The 18915-nt window shown below is 54.1% G+C and overlaps 1 protein-coding gene across 10 annotated transcripts in view; it reads left to right on the forward strand.

Moving 5' to 3' along the window:
* The window catches only part of TMEM63C (transmembrane protein 63C), a 140422-nt gene that overhangs the window by 107600 nt on the left and 13907 nt on the right, over window positions 1-18915 (forward strand). For 9 of the 10 annotated variants that reach the window (XM_070469673.1, XM_070469675.1, XM_020904616.2 and 6 more), the window contains 12 exons: window positions 2529-2566; window positions 7602-7744; window positions 8823-8871; window positions 10650-10758; window positions 12151-12224; window positions 12611-12691; window positions 12804-12927; window positions 13681-13814; window positions 15178-15300; window positions 15743-15896; window positions 17461-17567; window positions 18553-18639. In XM_070469673.1, coding sequence (XP_070325774.1) covers window positions 2529-2566; window positions 7602-7744; window positions 8823-8871; window positions 10650-10758; window positions 12151-12224; window positions 12611-12691; window positions 12804-12927; window positions 13681-13814; window positions 15178-15300; window positions 15743-15896; window positions 17461-17567; window positions 18553-18639 — 1223 coding nt within the window. Of the gene's footprint in view, window positions 1-2528; window positions 2567-7601; window positions 7745-8822; window positions 8876-10649; window positions 10759-12150; window positions 12225-12610; window positions 12692-12803; window positions 12928-13680; window positions 13815-15177; window positions 15301-15742; window positions 15897-17460; window positions 17568-18552; window positions 18640-18915 lie in introns of those variants that run through there. The other variant, XM_020904622.2, reaches the window with a different exon arrangement.

Consider the following 18915-nt stretch of genomic DNA (forward strand, 5'->3'; position numbering starts at 1 on the left):
AGTGAGTAGGTACAACCCTCTTCCTTCCATTTTCATCCCTCCGAGAGACCCGGTCCCTTTCCTTGCCAAGACCTGCCCCGGCCAGGCTGGGAGCCTCAGACAGTTCATATCTTGGAGGTTTCCTCTTTCGAATGAGGACAGTCTCGCCCACCTTGCAAGGTGATTCTCAGATCTACCTTTGGAAACATCGCTTTGGCTTTGTAGTGACTTTTTTCTGCACAGTGACATTTTATTTTAAAAATATACAGAAGATAAATCACTATGGCAGCAGTGAGGCAGTCAAACAGATGAGGGTGGAGACTGCACACAGAGGGGAGTGTGGTGAGGGGTCCCAGACAGTGGCGAGCCCCTACCCTGGCTGAGCGGCATGAGTGAAGCCACCCGGTCTCCCCGTAGTGCCGCAAGCAAGTCGGGACAGGTGTGGCCAGATCGGGGAGGATGGGGCCACCGAGGTGGGTCAGGACTGACCACCGAGACTCAGTCTTGTCAGCTGAGCTGGCTCCTGGGAGCCTGTGACCATTTCCTCAGGGCGGCGAGAAGAGAGAAGATACGTCTGCTTCTCAGGCCCGCTCTTCAGCTGCTCAGTTTTCAGAATGGCTTATGCCTTTCAGAGCTGTGGTGTGTGTGCAGGGGAGTGTGTGTGTGTGTGTGAGAGAGAGAGAGACAGAGAGACAGAGAAAGAGAGAACGGATCCACACATGGTCACTCACACGTCTCTTCACGAGTGTAGAGACTACACTTCTACTCATGACCTCTGCCCTCTCACTGGTGCTCCTCCGCGCCACATAACCACTAGGGTCCGTCAGCAGACGTGCCTGCTGTCTTAATGAACTGCGAGTTGGCCCAGCGGTGGGTGGTGGGGAAAGACCCTCTGTGTGGGGAGGGGTGACCAGTCTTGAGAGTCAAGCCCAGTCTTGTCTAGCAATGCACCCCTGCCTGGGACTTTCCCAGTCGCCGCTGCCACCGTCATACCCTGTGCCCCTTGCTCTGCCTCATACCCAGGCTTTTATTCCTGTTTTAGTTCCCTAGGTCATAGCTAGGGGAATGATTCCCCCGATAGGCATTCCCACTGTCAACCCACCCAACACAGCGAGGAGGCCTGGAAGGTGGGCCTTTACACTAACGGTAGCAAGGCACTTCTTTTTGTTTCATGTTTACCAGCCTCTCGTTGCTTCCCTTTGGGAAATGTTCAGTCGCTCAGGCGTGTCCGACTCTTTGTGACCCCATGGATTGCAGCATGCCAGGCTTCCCTGTCCATCACCAACTCCCGGAGCTTACTCAAACTTATGTCCATCAAGTCGGTGATTCCATCCAACCATCTCATCCTCTGTCGTCCCCTTCTCCTCCTGCCTTCAATCTTTCCCAGCATCAGGGACCTTTCCAAAGAGTTGGCTTTTAGCATCAGGTGGCCAAAGTATTGGAGCTTCAGTTTCAGCATCAGTCCTTCCAGCGAATATTCCAGTGAATTTGCTTTCAAATTGACTGGTTTGATCTGCTTGCAGTCTAAGGGACTCTCAAGAGTTTTTTTCCATCACCACATTTCGAATACCTATTCCCTAATCCATGTGGTTCAACTGAGAGGGGTGCTGCCCAGTTCACTGATGTGCTTGTGACCCAAATGGGGTCAGTCAGAAACTGCAACCTTTTCTAAGGTTTTGGCAAACCCTCTGAAATCCCAGAAGCAAGCATGCATCAGAGCGACTTAACCAGCTACCCCATCTGGTGGCTTTTAGAGCCACGGCCCTCTACCCATCTTACACACACAGTTCCCAAGCCGACTCCCTCTCTAGGCTTCCCCTCCCGCCGAGTCTCTGGCCAAGGCCACTTTTTCCCTTCACCCAGGAACTTCAGACAACAAGACCCTGAGAGAAAGGCATAACTGACAGGACTCTCAGGTGCAGAAGAAACCCAGCGCAAGCTTACAGTTATAATGAAAGGGTGATGTGTGGCTTCAGTGTGGAGGAATTAGAAGTGTCTGTTTCAGGTCCAGCTGGATCCAGGAAGTCCAGCATTGCTTCCAGGATCCCTCTCTGGTCCTCCCTCGTCTGACTGGGCTTTTTTCTCAGGCAGACTGCTGCGTGTGGCATCAGAGACTCGCCAAGCCCCTCCAGGCTGCCTGGTGTTGACCGGATGCAAGAACCCAGAGGAAGCCATGCCACATCAGTCCCCTTAAGAGCATTCTGTTTGGCCCCACTTGGGTCATGCCCCTGTTGGTCAACTGGCAGAAGCCTTCTGAGGGACAGCCCACTGGGCCACATGCCTGGGGGAGGGGCATTTCCCAGAATAAAGCAATGAGGGACAGACAGAAATCAACTGATGTCCACCCTGAGTCCCTTCTCTCCCTCCAGTCCAAGGCCCCCCCTCTAGGCCCCCACTTCCAGTCACAGGATGCCCGACTTCCAAAAAGACATCCCCCTCAACCCTGATTCCTGTCCCAGCCTTGCCTGGGGAGGAAGCCCCGGACACTGCCTCGCTGCCTTGGACGTCCCAGTGCTGGGTTTCTCACACTTTCTCTCCTTTTCCCCCAGGGCTTCTATTCCTGGTTTTTCAACACCATCACCATGAAGTAAGTGCCTGAATTTTCTGAGCCGTGGGGCCTCATCTGCGGGAGGGTGGGAGGCGGGTCTCCCTCCCCACAGGACCGGACCTGGGGCCCGAACTCTGTGCCCCAGCCTCCACTCCCCACTCCTGGCTGCCCACTGCAGCCTGGCCCAGGGAAGAGGATGCTTTCCAGTTGGTGAAATGGGAACTGGAGGGTGCCCGCGGCCCATTTTCCCTCTGCCACAGTTCTCAGGAACGGACCCCTTTCACAGGCTTGTAAAAATGCTTTTATGAAGGCCACATGAGGAAAGAGAAGTCCTTCCCATGTGTTGTTTGCTTTTCTCCTGTGAACGTCATTCCTCATGTTTGCCAAGATGGAAAAAACAAAAGCTACCGGAGAGAAGGGCAGGCTTTGTCTCCCAGCCTCTGTGCCCACTCTGGAGGGATAACCCCTGGCCCACCGCACCTTCTGGACCTCCTTAGTGTCAGACTCCCCTGGCAAGGAGAGAGACCCCCAGGCACCTGTCATCTCCTGATTGCCTCATCCCAACCAGACGCCTCAGCGGAGCAGAGCAGACTCTTTATCAGAGCTCTCTGTCTCTACTGCATGAACACATATGTGCGTACACACTTACTCGTGTGCACACAGCTGTCTCCATCTCAGAGCCCTGTATGTTCCTGGGCTCCCTAAATAGCTCCCATCCAGCCTGCCCTTCTCGTCCTTTGACGTCCTCCTCCAGGGTCCAGCCTTGCCTGGGATCCGCCTGCCGTAGGGGCTGCCTAACTGCTCCTCAGAGGCCACTGCATAGGGGCCCACCTGGTCCTGCTCATGTGGTTCTTTGCCAAGGCTCTTAGAACTTCTTCCATCGTGTGTCTCCAGGTCCACCATTCAAGAGGCTTGCTGGGAGCATTCAGATGTTGCCCCCAGACCCCATCTCAAACCACACGAGCTACACCAGGGCACCTTTCTTTCCCCAGATCTGGGATCCCCACGGGGGTGCAGGGCATCCTGACTGGCCCTTGGGAATCCAGAGCTGGCCTTGGGACTGGTAGTCTCTGGTGTTTAAGCCCCAGCCCTGACGGAGGACTCCCCATGGCCTTGGCCTTTTGTCTTCCTTCATCTTTCACCAGAGTCCCCAGGAAGTGATACAACTAGTTTGTGTGGGGGTTGGGACTCTTAGCCCCATGTTGGGAGAGTGGAGGGAAGAACTTTATTTCTTGGCACCTTCTCTAGTTTTGCTTTATTTTGAAAAGCATGCACAAGCTTGAATAAATACAGTTTCACTAAGAGAAACATAAAAGTTCACCTGCAGTCTCTCATCCATTTCATGACCCTCCCTTCCCGCAGAAGCCAAAGTCCCAGGGCACAAAGCAGTCTAATAAAAAAAAAAAAAAAAAAAAGGTTAACCAGAGACCCATGACACAGAACTTCTCATGGGAAGAGCATAACTGCTGTGCAAAAGGCATTTGGGAGAGTGATAACTTAATTCCAGTGTGGGGGTTCAGAAGAAGCATGGTTTTGAGCGAGGCCTTGAAGAATGGGAAGAATTTTGGTCATTGTGGTATGGAGGGCCCAATCAGAAATTAAGGACTGTGGGGGCAAAGATTTGGGGTGAAGATGGCAGAGAGTGTCCAGAGATGGTAAATCTTGTGGTGTGCCAGAAGCAGGAGTACATAGAAAGAGACAAGATAAAAGATTGGGCCGGAAGGATCAGTGGGAATCTTGACTGCCATCCCGAGAATCTTGGCTTTTGATTTAGAGGCAGCAGAAAGACAGTGCCTGTTTTTGAGCAGGAAACTCAGGATGATGTCTGTCTGTGGGCAGGAGTATGAGGGGTGAGTGGCAGTTGGAAGAATCCAGAGGCAATGCAAGCAGCAAGGCTTTCCCAGTGTCCAGGTGAGGGTGGTGATGACCAGGGAGTTGACGTGGAGGAGACATGGGGAGGGAGGCTCTGGGCGACCGTCAGTGGGTCGTGGTTTCCACCTGGCTTCCACCTGGTCAGGAAAAAGGGAGAAGTCGAGGTCTTGTTTCTGGAGAGGATGGTGATATCATTAGGTGGAAGGTGAGGAGATATAATGAGTTGGGAAATGGATAACACAGAACCAGGGCGAGCATGGGAATTGATGGTCAAGCTATTGAAAAACAGAAATAAAGCTTAGGAGAAGGGTTGGAGCTAGAAATTTAGACTTGAGATACGGGAGTGGAGAGGTCATGGTTGAAGTCGTGGGAGCAAGTGGTTCACCCAAGGGCGCAAAATCAGAAAGGGCGCAAGGGAGAGAGTGGCTGGGGCAGAGGGAAAAGGCAACATCCTTTAGGGCAGCAGCTCGCTGAACCAGAGAGGCGTGAGGCTCCAGACAGGGTGCAGCCTCCAACCCTGCGAGCCGGGCTAGAATGAGTGCTCAGGAAAGGACGTCGGCTTTGGAGACTTGGGTCTCCCCTGGGAGGACAGGTCTGGGATAAGGAGACATCCGAGGAGTAGGGGCTGAGAAAGGAAGTCACCTTTTTTCAAGATGTGGGTAGGACAGGAATGTAAGGATATTGGATAGAACTGGAAGGGAAGCTGGTGAAGGAGTAGATGCTTGAGGAGCTTCTTGGGTTTTTCTAAGACTGAAAAATGGGCATTTGAACCTGGCTGTCATTGAAAGGGAAGAAGTCGGGGTGGCTGTATAGAGAGGAGGTGTAAAAGGTGAAAGAGAAGGATGCCAGGTGCAGCAAGTCTCCAGTAAGAGGTAGAGGAGAGGAAGCGATTCGAGCAGAGACAAGAATTAATCATGAGTAGGAGAGAGGGTGGTGCCTGAAACGTCGTGGGGTCTGCACTTTAAAAAGCGGTGGGAGGAGGACAGAATTGAATAGAGGAATATACATAGGCTCAAAAATTCAGGCCTCCCTTGGAACTGTAACGTAGGCCACTGAGTATAACCTGGCACTTCCAGTGCAGATGGAGCAATGAGCCCAGTAGGGGCAGAGGGAATTGCCAGCCCAGAAACGAAATTCTTGTGTTCTCGGTCCCGTCCAGCCCTCTGCTCTCGCTATCTGATTGGAGGCTCTCACCCTGCCTCAGGCACACTATTTATATCATGTGAGCAGATCTGAGTGCCACAGGCCTGCAGGGGGACATTCCCCCCATTCTCCCTTCTCATCACTCCTTATCCACCCCATTCTTGGGATTTAATTCTCAAATGTAGGGCAGGAAGTGTTTTAACAACTTGAAGTTTAAAAAAAAGGCTGAGAGCTCTAAATAATTACTAAAATGGTGATATTGAAAGCCTTGAAGATATGCTGTACATTGTAGTATTGTTGAAAAATAAATTCTGAATATTGGACCGAATGCTATAAGTTGCATACCACCTTCAAGTCTGATCAGAGGGCAAGGGTGAGTAAACCATGGTATGTCCAACAATGGGGGTGGGGCAGGTGTGCACCTTGGGGCTAAGTGTGAACTAATTATCCACAAACAGGCCATTGTCACCATTATTACTGTGCAGTCATAAAAATACTTAGACAAAATATTAAACTGTCAGAAAACACTTAAGATTAAATGCTAAATGAAAGAAAGTGGGGGAAAAGTGAAAGTTAGTCACTCAGTTGTGTCTGATTCTTTGTGACCCCATGGACTGTAGCCCACCAGGCTCCTCTGTCCATGAAATTCTCCACACGAGAATCCTGGAATGGGTAGCCATTCCCTTCTCCAGAGTATCTTCCTGACCTGGGGATCAAACCAATGTGGGTCTCTCACATTGCAGGCAGATTCTTTATCGTCTGAACCACCAAATGCTGTTTATACTACAGTCACTAAGTTAATCCAGTAATATAATAAGAAACTAAAGGAAATTGACCAAAATGATTAATACCCATTGTCTTAGGTTTGATGAGATTGTAGGTGAATTATTTTATTCTTTCGTATTTTCCGAAGTTTCTATTATAATCATGTGTTGCTTTTAAAATTTTTAATTGGAGTTAACACACATGCAGAGACATGCCCAAAAAAATAAATGTCCTGCTCAATTACCACAGCCGCCCTCCTGATAAAAAATTAGAGCATTGCCAAGACCCCAGAAGCTCTCCTCCTGTTCCCTCCCAATCTCCTAGCACCTCCCTGCTCTTCAGAGGGAACCAGCATCCTGACTTCTAACTCTTCAGTTCAGTATTGCCTATTTTTGAACTTTGTATGTGAAATGATGTGGCATGTATTGTTTGTGTCTGCCCTCTTTCACTCAACATCGCATTTGTGGAGTTCAGCTGTGGTCATTTATTTTTACCTCTGTATAGTATTTCATTACATGTATGTATAATGTGATGTATATAGCTCACTGCGCGTATATTTCAATTCTTGTGTCCGTACCACCTTTGACAGACATTTAGGTTGTTAACAGTTTGGGGCCGTTACAAATAATGCATCTCTGAGATTCTCATCCTTGTCTCTTAATGCCCAGGTGCGTGTATTTCTGTTGGTTATAAACCTAGGAGTGGAATTGTTAGGCCATAGCGTGTACATATAGTCAGTTTCTATAGATAATGTCAACTCTTATCCAAAGTGGCCATGCCAGAGTCAGTACCCATGAGTGTGAGAGAGCTCCCAGCACCCTACACCCTCACCAGCACTTCTTCCCAGCACTTTCCTCACCAACTTTCCAACGCTGACCAGTCTGGCAGTACGGAGTGATAGCTCATTGTGGTTTTAAGTAGCCCTTTTTGATTTAAGGAGCAGCTTTTTGAAAAAATAGGATGAATCTTATTATCACTAACGGTTTGTTCAGTGCTGGTACCATGGCAGGCAGTAGGAATGTTTGAAGAAGCAATAAAAGAGGAAATTAATGCCTGATTTAAGAGTGCTTCTGGATTCCCAAGTGCGTTATCTGCAGCCTCTTTCTTTGATATGCCTGTGAAATTCAGTGAAACCCATTTCGGGCCTAACAAGTTTTGAGAAGAGGGATGTTTCTGAAGATGAAGATGCGGGTGTGGGGCAGTCATCTTCTCTCCCTCTGCTCCCTCCGCCCCTGACCTGAGTTGTGGCCACACTGGCTCCTGTGCAGTGTCCCCATCTCTGTGTCTCCTCCAGGAACGAAGACCTGATTAGCAGGTGTGGAGACGACGCCCGGATCTACATCATGTTCCAGTACCACCTCATCGTCTTTCTGCTCATCCTCTGCATCCCCTCCTTGGGTATCATCTTGCCCATCAACTACAGTGGAGATGTTCTGGGTAGGCAGAGCTCTGTGGACCCTGGGCTGGCCCGCTGGGCCTAAGAGGCAGCCCGGCTGGCTTGGGCATCTCGAACCCTAACTCCTAGTTGCACTTCTGAGGGTTAGTTATGGGACTTTAGGCAACCCGGGCTTCCGGTTCCAAGTGGAAACCAGAGGTGATACCTCTCTGGGTACCAATTTGGCCCAGGGCCTGGTGCAGAGAAGGCAGATAGTAGTAATTCAGTCTAAAACCGAATGTTTATCCATGGTCTGTGGCCCACACTGTACCTGGCCAGGTGTTCGTGGAGGCCTTGTTATGGCGTGTGACCCACTGCCAAGATCACTGGACCAGATCTCTCGCTGTACCCACTCTGGTGGACGCAGTGTCGTAGGGGCAGAATTTCTCATCTGGAGTCCATCAACATTTCTAACGGTAGATTTTGACACAGTAGTGTGGTGGGCGAGGGCTTGGCCTTCAGAGACTGAAAACGGTTCCCCACCGTTTACCCACGTCTGCTTCCCAGATTATTTCATCTTACACAGTGTCCCCAGTCCTCGGCTTCCTCAACAGTCATAGGGATCGAGAGACAATGCATGTCACGTGCTTCGCACGCTGCCTGTAGTGGGTGCTCAGTGAATAGCAGCCAGTATTTCACTAGTGAGTGCAGAGACAGAGCTGAATGAGGGCCGTACAACTAGGTGGTGTGTAAATGTCCAGACGGCAGCCAGGGGTACCCTGATCGCTCAGGTTTCTAGCTGTTTCTCCTCAGCCCTCTTGCTCGCGCTCACTCACTTCAGTCTTGTCTGACTTTTTGCGACCTCATGGACTGTAGCCCGCCAGGCTCCTCTGTCCATGGGGATTCTCCAGGCAACAATACTAGACCAGGTTGCCATTTCTTACTCCAGGGGATCTTCCCGACCCAGGGATGGAACCCTTGTCCCTTGCATCTCCTGCTACAAGCTCTGGGGAGCTAAAAGGGAGCGCAGGATATAGGCAAGCATTTCTAGGCCCCAGGCATTCACTCGGGAACCCTAAGGTCTGGTGCCCAACCAGTCAAGGAGCAAGGCTTGAGGTGGGCAACTTTCTTCTCTTTCAGACCGGGATAGTCACTTTGGCCGGACCACCATTGTCAATGTCTCCACAGAGTAGGTACCTGATCCTCTTACCTCCCGTTCTACTGGCTGGGTCAGGGGAGGGGGTGGATGTTGGTGGGGAGAGGTGGTCCGACGGTGAGTCTAAAACATGGGCTCCTCTTTGCTGACAAGAAAGGCCTGGTTTCTTTGGGAACCCAGGTCCCAAGTGGGACGCCAGACACTGCCTTCTCTTCGTGAGGAAGTGTTTTCCCTGCCTCCGCGTCCCCATCTGTCATGGATGGAACTAGCTAAACCAGTCACTCCTGAAGTCTCAGCAAGGTGGTCCTCTTTGCTTGGTATATCTAGCTCCCGATAGGCAGAAACACTGTAATAAATGGAGGTTTAAGGTACTGCTTCCTCTGCCCACAAAAGAGTTCAGGTCAGGCCTCAGGGAACCAAGTGAAGGGCAGACCTGATGCCCAGGGCTGCGAGACTGAGGAACCAGAGGAGCTGGGTTCCTGCCCCGGCTCTGCGGTTAGCCGGCCCTGGGTCTGGGGCAGGGCGCCCTCCTCCTGTGAGCTTCATCCCTCGTCCGTGGTGGGGGAAAGGCTGTTGGACACGAGTTCTAAGGCCCGTCCAGCCCTCGTGGTTCAGGAGCCTGTGGGCGTTAATGTCAGCCAACCCCTCTGGTGGCCAGAGCAATCTGCAGGAGCCAGACGCGGCCCTGCTGGTCCTGGCCAAGACAACAGGCCCCCCAGGGCTCGTGGCCGGCCTCCCGACAGTGGAAGCAGCCTTTCCGGCAGGTGTGAGTGGGCGTGCCCGCTCCTAATCCCACCTCCCTTTACCCCACCCCATCTTCTGACCCTGCGCCCCTGCAAACCCCACCAAACTCCAAAAGCAGCAGAAAGGCTGGGCACCCTCTCACCAACTCCGCCCCGGCTGCTGGTGGCACCAGAGCAGAGCTTAACCAGCTTCTCACCGGCCAATCGCTGGTGTAAGTGTGGCGCCCACAACTTCCAACAAGAAGTGAAGTCTGATAGGGCAGCCAAGAGCCCCTTCAACTTTGCTAAATCCAGAGAGTTGGAGTGTCGCTCAGGGACCATGTCACCTTGCCCTCGCTGAGAAAACTGAGGAGAGAGGCATTTAGCCAGATGGGGAAAGTTAAGTGAAATGCCAGGCGGAGGAGGTGGGGGGGACAGTGATGAGGAGATATTTTGAAGCCAGGCAGCCTCTCTGTCCTCAAACTGCACCAAATAAGGCGGGCCCTGTTTCTGAGCAGCCTTCCTAGCCTGGTGCCTTGGGACAGCTTCATGTAAGTGCGGAGCCCTGGGACCCAAACCCTTCCTGCCCCAGGGAGGTGAGCCGAATCTGCAGGCCCTCCTTCCTCCAGGCCTGCTCTGCTTGGCCTCGTGGTAGACTGTGCAGTGGCGGGGGTGGAGGGTGTGTGTGTGGGGGGGGGGGGTTGGGCAGGGGGCAACACGACACGGTATGCAGAACTGCAGTTTCTGCAGTTCTGGGCTCCCCTCCTGGGACCGCCACAGCCAAGAGTGGCCTTGGGCAGGCACTCTGGCCCTTGTTTCCCTACGAGTAAAATGAAGACATTCACAGCACCACGCTCACATGGTCCAAGAGTCTAGTGAGAAAATGTACACAGAGCATCTGCTCCCACCCTGGGTCTGGCATATAGTGAACACTCGATCAACGCTAGCCTTCATTCGTTGGAGCGGACAGCCCCTTCTCCATCCCCTTCCAAGGTGCCTGAGTGTCTGGAGGCACCGGAGGGTGGCCCTGGGGAGGTGGGAGGGGTTGGGGGTGGGGGTCTCACACCTCCCGTGTCTCATTCTTGGCAGGAGTAAGTTCCTGTGGCTACACAGCTTCTTCGCTTTCTTATACTTCATCATCAACCTCCTCTTCATGATGCACCACTGCTTAGGATTTGTGCCCAGGAAAAGCTACGCGGTGAGTAAGTGAAAAGAACTATCAGGACCACGCCCTCTCGCCTAGAGCCCCTCTCGGCCCCCATCAGCCGGACCATCCCACTCCCGGTCTTCAGAAGCATCCCAGTTTGTCGTGGTCTGCACACCCCTGGGGGGCAGTCCGCCCGAGCAGGGAGGCCTCCTCTGCTTATCCCTGGGAATTGTCACCTGGCACATCCGTCTGGGCTGTGAAACCACTGAGACCCTCCCAAACCAGCTGGTGAATAGCTGCCCCCAAGTACGTCCTCCCGCTATACCCCTGCTGCCCAGGACCCTCTCCAGGGACCCCTGGACCTCCCCACTGGAAAACTGAAGGCTTAACTGTAGTAGGGGGACCTCCACCCTCAGCGGCCAGTGCCCCCAGTGGATAGATACTTTGACTACTTTGCCACTCTTGCGTCCAACTCCTGGCCCTTCTACCATCTCCCTGAGGTCAGAAATGCATGGGCTGCCTCTTTGTGTCCTCACTGTCTTGGTTTGTCTTTCTCCCATCCCACCTCCCAAGCAGACCCTGAGACAAGGATTTGAGTAGTGTTCCCTCATTTGGGAGGTGATCCCAGGAAGGCCCACTAGGCAGGTAGGGTCTCCTAGGGGCAGGAAAGATGGCAGATAAAAGAGAGATGGGCTCCTTCAAGCCATCCATCCTAAAGGACAGATTCCCTTTACCACACCCCAGAACACAACTGCATACACCTCTGAAAGGTAACCCTGAGTGTCTCAGCCTGCCAGGAGGCTTGGGCACTCCTGGCCCATCTGGACTCAGCCACATCAGCTTTCTGTCTTGTCACCAGAAGCTTCCAGACTCCCAGACTCCCCTCTCTAGCAGCACAGTTTACAGATGGTTGCCTCAAAGCGATGACTCAGGAAGACATGTCCCACTCACAGAGTAACATGTGAATTTTGAAGAGCTTCCCCATTCCCTCCCCACAGTCGCGCTCATCTTCCAACTCCCATCCCCAGTCTGATGATAGGGATGTCCCCTTGAGGTGGGCGTCACATGGAACATGGAGACCAGAGGTCAGCAAGACAGCATGAGCTGCCCCTGCAGACCATGGAGCTCTGGTCCTCCCCCAGCCCTCCACCTCTCCCTGCAGCCTCTGACTCTTCCTCCCCTGACCACAGCCATCCGTGGCAAGGGGTCTCCCGGTGGGGGCGGGGGGGTGGTGGCGGGTGGCACAGGGGTTCACAGAGCTATAGCTTGCCTGCCTGCTGACCTCAGGGACGTGGGCTGGGTGGGGAAGCTGGCACCTGGCTTACCCAGCAAGGAGGCGGCCTGATGTGAGTAGACGACCTGCCCCAGGTGGTTGAGGGCCACCAGAAGGCCCAGGATTCCTGCGTGAGCAGCCTTCTTTCTCCACTGACCTTCCCCACTTAGGTCACCAGGACACTAATGATCACCTATGTCCCCACGGACATCCAAGACCCAGAGATCATCATTAAGCATTTTCAGTAAGTGGGGCGGGGTGGGCTGAGGCATGGGTTGCCTCCTCCTGGTCACCCTCCAGCCATGGTGCCCAGTCTAGAGCAGGTCATCTTATCTTGTGTCCCTTCTGTGACCTGAGGGCCAAACACTAGAAGCTAATTATTTGTCCGTGAGCAGCGATGTCCAGCTCTGCTCCCTGGCCCTGTTCTGTGTCATCTGGGAAGGATGTGGCAACTCTCTCATTAACAGGGACCAACCCTGATGTCCAGGCTTAGGAGCCAGGGGGTGGATTCTACCACCCAAGCACTGGGAAACCCTGGCAGCTGTGCCCTTCAGCCCTGTGGGCTATAGCTCTAGGGGAAGGGGGAGTCCCCTCCGCGGGCTGGCTCATTATCTTTGTTCCTGGCTTCAGCGAGGCCTACCCAGGGTGCGTAGTGACCAGAGTCCACTTCTGCTATGATGTCAGGAACCTGATTGACTTGGACGATCAGAGGTGAGCCTGTGGCAGGACCTGTCTGGATTTGGGGCGAGGAGGGAAGGGGAGGCTGTGGCTCTGCTGGCCTCCGACCGCGAGACTCTTTACCGTGTCGCCTGTTGGCTGGCAGGCGCCACGCGATGCGGGGCCGGCTCTACTACACTGCCAAGGCCAAGAAGAAGGGGAAGGTGATGATCAAGGTCCACCCCTGCTCCCGGCTGTGCTTCTGCAGGTGCTGGGCTTGCTTCAAAGAGGTAACTGGCGCAGGCATCAGGGGACGCGGCACAGGGGCTGGGGCACCGGGGCTCCAGGCTCCGCCGACGGCCCCTGGCGGTACTCCAGGGCTGCATCCTTGAGTCGCAGACTCCACTCAGAGCGGCCCCTGGCTCGCGTTCTCCTTTCCGGCATGTCCTGTCTCCCTGTTGAGAAGGCAGAGGAGCCTTTCTCTGGGCCTCCCCCTCCCAGAGTGATCCAGGCCGGGGCTGGTTCTTGCTCCCTTCGGGGCTTGGCGGGGAGGACCAGCAAGGACACAGCAGGCTGCCAAGCCTCCGGGGTTCACAGAGCTGGGGCGGGAACATTTGAAAGCCATGGTCTCCATCTTATCACCCCGCCCATGTGGCCAGAAGGAGGCCTTGGCAGGACTGAACTCATCTAGCCAGTTCAGAAAAAAAGCATGATTCCCTCGCCTGAAAAGGCTGCAGGCACATTCTGTCGCTCCTCCAGTGTCCACCGTGAGGCCAAAGGCACCCCCTTGCCCCTGGGGAAGCCTCCCTTCCCCCGGATCTAAGAGCAGAGAGCTTGTTTCAGAGTCACTGTCTCTTCCTCCTGGAGCCCACCTGGGGGCCTGAGCTTTTTTGCCAGGTTTCCCAGGGAGCTGGGGATGGAACCAAGACCCCCCCACCCCCACCCCACACACACACACCGGCCTGCGCCCCGCGGGGAGAGAGGCGGCCTTCCTGGAGGCCCTGACGGCTCCAGCTCTGACGGCCGCGTCTCGCCCCCTCTAGGTGGACGCAGAACAGTACTACAGCGAGCTGGAGGAGCAGCTGACTGATGAATTCAACGCTGAGCTCAACCGCGCGCGACTGAACCGTCTGGACCTGATCTTCGTCACCTTCCAGGACTCCAGGATGACGAAGCAGTGAGTGCCGGGGTGGGGTAGGGGGTGGGGGGCAGCTGCTTGCTGCGCCCAGCCCGGCCCCAGGAGCGGGCCTCTGCTTCTCCGAATCCATCCTTTCCCACCCCCATTGCAGCCCAGGGGAGGAAGGGAGAGCGCCTCCCACCGGCGAGCCGCGCTCTGCCCTCCTCGCCGGCCCCGCCGGGGGCACCGCAGCCGCCATCTTGCTTTCCAGAGCATGGCCGCGTGCGTCTGCCCCCAGCTGCCGGGCTCGGCTTGTCTCCAGACACGCCCAGGCCCTGGGCTTCTCACCCCCGTACGTCCTTGCTTCAGCCCAGAAGTGGTCAGCGTAGCCCTTGACCTCTTGGTTCCTCTTCTAGGCCTTGACACGAATGATACCCATTTTCCGCCCCTCATTTCCCATCGCCCCTCCGTCACCCGTCCCGTCACCGCGAGTGACAGAGTCAGAAGACCCAAGTGCCGTTCCTGCTCTCCTCTCCTGCAAGCCTTCTCTGTTTCATAGCTTTGCAGGCTCCTCCCTCCTCTGCCCCAGCCACTGGCAGCCCCATCTTGATAAGGAATGGATGAGGTCCGCTCTGGAACGTTCTGGAAAGAATCTTAGGCCTGGGTCAAATACATAGGAGCCTCAAAAATCAGTCTTTTGAGGACGATGGAGCCATCCTCTCCCGCAGGGAGCCTGACCGTTCACAAGGCTTTGGTCTCACCCTCCCTGACCCTGCGGAGGAACAGTGGCATAGGCTAGAATTCAGGGCAAACAGAGCAAGTGCAACTTTGCAAGTTAGTTACACCCTCAAGTTTCTTATTCATCCAATTTGGTTACTTATATCTTCCTTGTCCACCTCCTGGAAGGGTAAGAAGGAATATGTGTTCTGTTTAGTGTGTGTGAGACATCTACATATCTTTCTGAGAACCATCATTTGGTAGAGAGGGAGCTAAGGTTTAATTACAGCGGGTCTGAGTTACGAACCCACGATGGGACTGCAGTGCCAGCACCTGCCCCTCTTTGGCTGTGCCGTCAGTAATCTATGCAGTTAAGATGATGGGACTCACCAGTTAGCTCCATGTCAGGCACTGGGTGGAACTCAACAGTGGGTAGCTATTGATATTAAGAGGAGGCTAAATGAGTACCTCCCCTGTCACCCTCGCGGAAAGAGCATGTCTTTGTGCTGTCACTACCATTAGGGGGACAAAACGTGAACTGAGAACTACGTGGTCCCCTCTTTTCCTGGGCAGTCCATCCCTCTAACGCCCTTTCCTCCAGTGACCAGGCCTGAGGAACGGCCCACCTAGAAGGTCAGGAGAGATATATCCAAGTCTCCAAGAGTTCCTCACCCCCAGACTTCTGTCTCCTCCCCCGTCTCCGCAGCATTCTGCAGGATTACAAGTTCATTCACTGTGGGATGTCCCCCAAAGAGTCCTCAGTGACCACCATCGTCAAATCCTACCAGTGGAGGGTAGTCCGTGCCCCACACCCCAAAGAAATTATTTGGTAAGCCCCCTCTGTCTGTCTGCTCTCCCTTGAGCTCCTTTGGGATGGAAGAAGGCTGTAGGATGAGGAAAAGAATCAGGGCCTGTCCTCCTCTTTAACATATGGCCCCTGCTGGGCTGTGTCTCTCCTAGGCATCACAGCCTCTGCCCGCCCCCAAGCCCACCCCACCACAAGCACAGAAGGCACCCAGCCTTTGGGGAAAAGGTTTTTCCTGTGGAAAGAATTCAGATAATTCTTTTGGCTCACCTGTGGGATGTACTCAGGGCCTTACCAGTGGCGTGATAGGAGAAGGCTTAGGGCTGTCGCATGCAGGCATGGGCCCGCAGGGTTGAATTAGACCAGGGCAGCCTGGTCCACAGCTGGCACGCAGAAAGCAGCGTGGCTGTGTCTGTGGGCTGAGACCCAAGGTCCTAAGTGTGTCTCCTTCCTCCATCCCACCCAGGAAACACCTGTCCGTCCGCCGCTTCCATTGGTGGGCCCGCTTTATCGCAATCAACACCTTCCTCTTCTTCCTCTTCTTCTTCCTCACCACGCCTGCCATCATCATCAACACCATCGACTTGTACAACGTCACCCGCCCCATCGAGAATTTGCAGGTGCCTCCACTCAGGCTAGGCATGGGGGCCCCCCGGGAGACAAAGGAAGAGCTCCGGCGAGGATGGGAGGGGGGGGCCCACTGAGACACGACTCCAGAGCGCATGCAGTTGTGGCCCTGGCAGCGGCGTACGTGGGGGCCCAGGGTCTACTTTGCCCTAAAGAGGATGTGTGTGGACCACTGCCCTTCTTAGGGACTAGGGCTAAAGGGTAGGGGAGCCTTAGGCAAGTTCTGGGGGGAATTTGGGGGGATGGGCTTGGAGGGCTTCTTTAGATTGGGTCAAGCTAGAGGTACCAAAGAGCCGCAGAGGGTGGGGCGCTCATGAAAGCTCCATTCACCCCACGTTCTCTAGAGCTGAGGTCCTTGGTGTGAAGATAAGGCGAGGGTGGGGAAGATGGAGGTTAGTTCCAGGGCAGCCCTTCAAGAGGAGCAGGCCCTCTGGCTCTGGTTCCACTGCCTCACTTCTGGACACACAGACCCCAGGTTGGTCCACAAGAGCAGTCCCTGCCGTATGCATAGACGAGTTCCGAGGAACTGGATGGGCCCATATCCAAGTTCTGTAGCCTCAAGGCTCTTGCAGTGATCCTAGAAAGCCCCTTCTTTCATGTTATCCCCATGCCTGTTCCAGCAAAAAACATGCAGGCATGCACACACACGTGCACATGCAACACACATGCATGCACACACATGCACACTTGCAATGATCCTAGAAGGCCCCTTCTTTCATGTTATCCCCATGCCTGTTCCAGCAAAACACACGTAGGCACACACATGTGCACACACAGCACACATGCATGCACACATATGCACACTTGCAGTGACCCTAGAAGGCCCCTTCTTTCATGTTCTCTCCGTGCCTGTTCCAGCAAAACACACACAGGCACACACATGTGCACACACAGCACACATGCATGCACACATATGCACACTTGCAGTGACCCTAGAAGGCCCCTTCTTTCATGTTCTCTCCGTGCCTGTTCCAGCAAAACACACACAGGCACACACACACGTGCACACTCAGCACACACATGCATGCACACACATGCACACAGTCAAGCCAAGCCCTTGTGCTGCTGCTTCCCATTGCTCCCCTCCTCTGTCAGCTTCACAACAGGCCCCAGGCCAGGGCACCACAGCTCTGCCCGGGGATTCTCACACCATACCCTCCCCTTCTCCACCATGTCTCACACAACATCGCGGTAAAAGCAGTGTCTCCTCCCTAAAGTCTGAGTGTCTCCTCCCTGAGTGACAGCAGGTGGCTGTGGCCTTGGGGCCAAGTCGGTGGGGTCAGCCTAGGCCGTCCCTCCAGTGACCTCAGCATAGGAGGCCTGCACCCCTTGGGGATGCCTCTTGACCTTGAGGTGTCAGCCTCTGGCTGCCCCAGCCAGGCAGATTCTGAGTGAGAAAGGCCCCAGCCCACTATGCAGCCTCAGGGACATGAGGCCTGCTCTGGGACTGAGCTGGAGAAGTGGCCAGAGGTGTGGGAGAAGGCAGGGGAGGCCTGTGAGGGGGAGGGGGCTTCTTGCATTGACGTCTCTCTGGCCCCCCTCCATCCACCTGTACAGAGCCCCATCGTGACCCAGTTCTTCCCCTCTGTGTTGCTCTGGGCCTTTACGGTGACACTGCCTCTGATCGTCTATCTCTCCGCCTTCCTTGAAGCCCACTGGACCAGGTGAGCTGGGGGCCTCCCCTCTTATCCTGCCCTTGGCACCAGCTTCTTCCCCTGCTCCCCCGTCCCCACCAGCCCGGTGCTCCAGCTTCCCATCTCACCTGGGGAATGGAATTGATGTGGGATGGCTTTATGCCCAAAACCAACCCCAAAAAGAAACAGATACTTTTGTCTTTGGAAAGCAGGGACTGGTTTGTCTCAGGGATGCTGAGATACCTGAAACCAAGCCCTCCTCAGGCTGCTCCCTCATCTTCCAGCCATGCACTAAGGGCCTGGAGCCGTGGGCAGAAATGGCCAGTGCCAGGAATGCCAGGGAGAGGGCGGAGGATGGGAGCGAGAGAGCAGGACTTGTCTGAAAATTGTCAGAAGGGCTGCTACGGTCATCACAGAGGAGCCCATGCCCTCGATCTGACTGAAGACCTGTGTAGCCCATACAGTGCCGTATTTTAAACAGTCAAAGAGCCCCTCCTTGTTTGTTAGCCCTAATAGTTCTGTGGTGGGAGCTAATTAGTTAGAAGTATTTACTATATCTTGGGGCAAAATGGACCTGCTCTGGACTGAAGGCTGCATGGGTCTCAAAAGTTATTTCCTGCCCCCAAAGTTTCTATCATCCTATCAGGCAGTAAGCCAGGATGTTTCTCATAACAGAAATCCTTCCTGGGCTTTCCTACAGCCAAGGCTCATGTTGCTTATTGAACTGCTGCAAGGATTCTGAGTATTGTTAGTGATGTCCCTGCAACAGGGGCGTCAAGTGTATGGTATGTGTGAGCCTTCCCTTCCCTTTCCTCTGCCCAAGGCAGACATCACTAGTTGATCATGCCGTTCTTTTCCTGCTGCTCCCAGACTCAGCACGGCCCTCAGTACTCCGTGGAGATGGCATTGGCACACGCTATGAAACTGTTTTCTAGCCCAGGTAGCCATCTCTCTCTCTCTCCATTCTGCAGTCCACCATTTGGTTCTTATCATGTCTCTCTTTGCTTCCTTCTAGATCAAGTCAGAATCTGATCATGGTGCACAAGTGCTATATCTTTCTGGTGTTCATGGTGGTCATTCTGCCCTCTATGGGACTGACCAGGTACCTCACCTCCAAATATCTCTCCTCTCTCAGCCAGGCTCACCCTAGAGTCGGAACCTCCTCCTTCAGATACTGTAGGCCCACCTGTGGTTGCTGCAAATCCATTCCTCAAATGACAGTCCAATGCCTGTCATGAGCCTAGCATGAGCCAGGTATCATGTGAACTCTAAGCTGTCAGCCATGAACTCTGCCCTCAAAGTGCTTTTCATCCAGCTGGGGAGACAAGCCATACCTACCAGCTGCCTGGCAGCCCGAGGTGGGGAAAATGTGCAGTAG

This window comes from Odocoileus virginianus, chromosome 6 (genome assembly GCF_023699985.2).
Source record: "Odocoileus virginianus isolate 20LAN1187 ecotype Illinois chromosome 6, Ovbor_1.2, whole genome shotgun sequence".
NCBI lineage: Eukaryota > Metazoa > Chordata > Mammalia > Artiodactyla > Cervidae > Odocoileus > Odocoileus virginianus.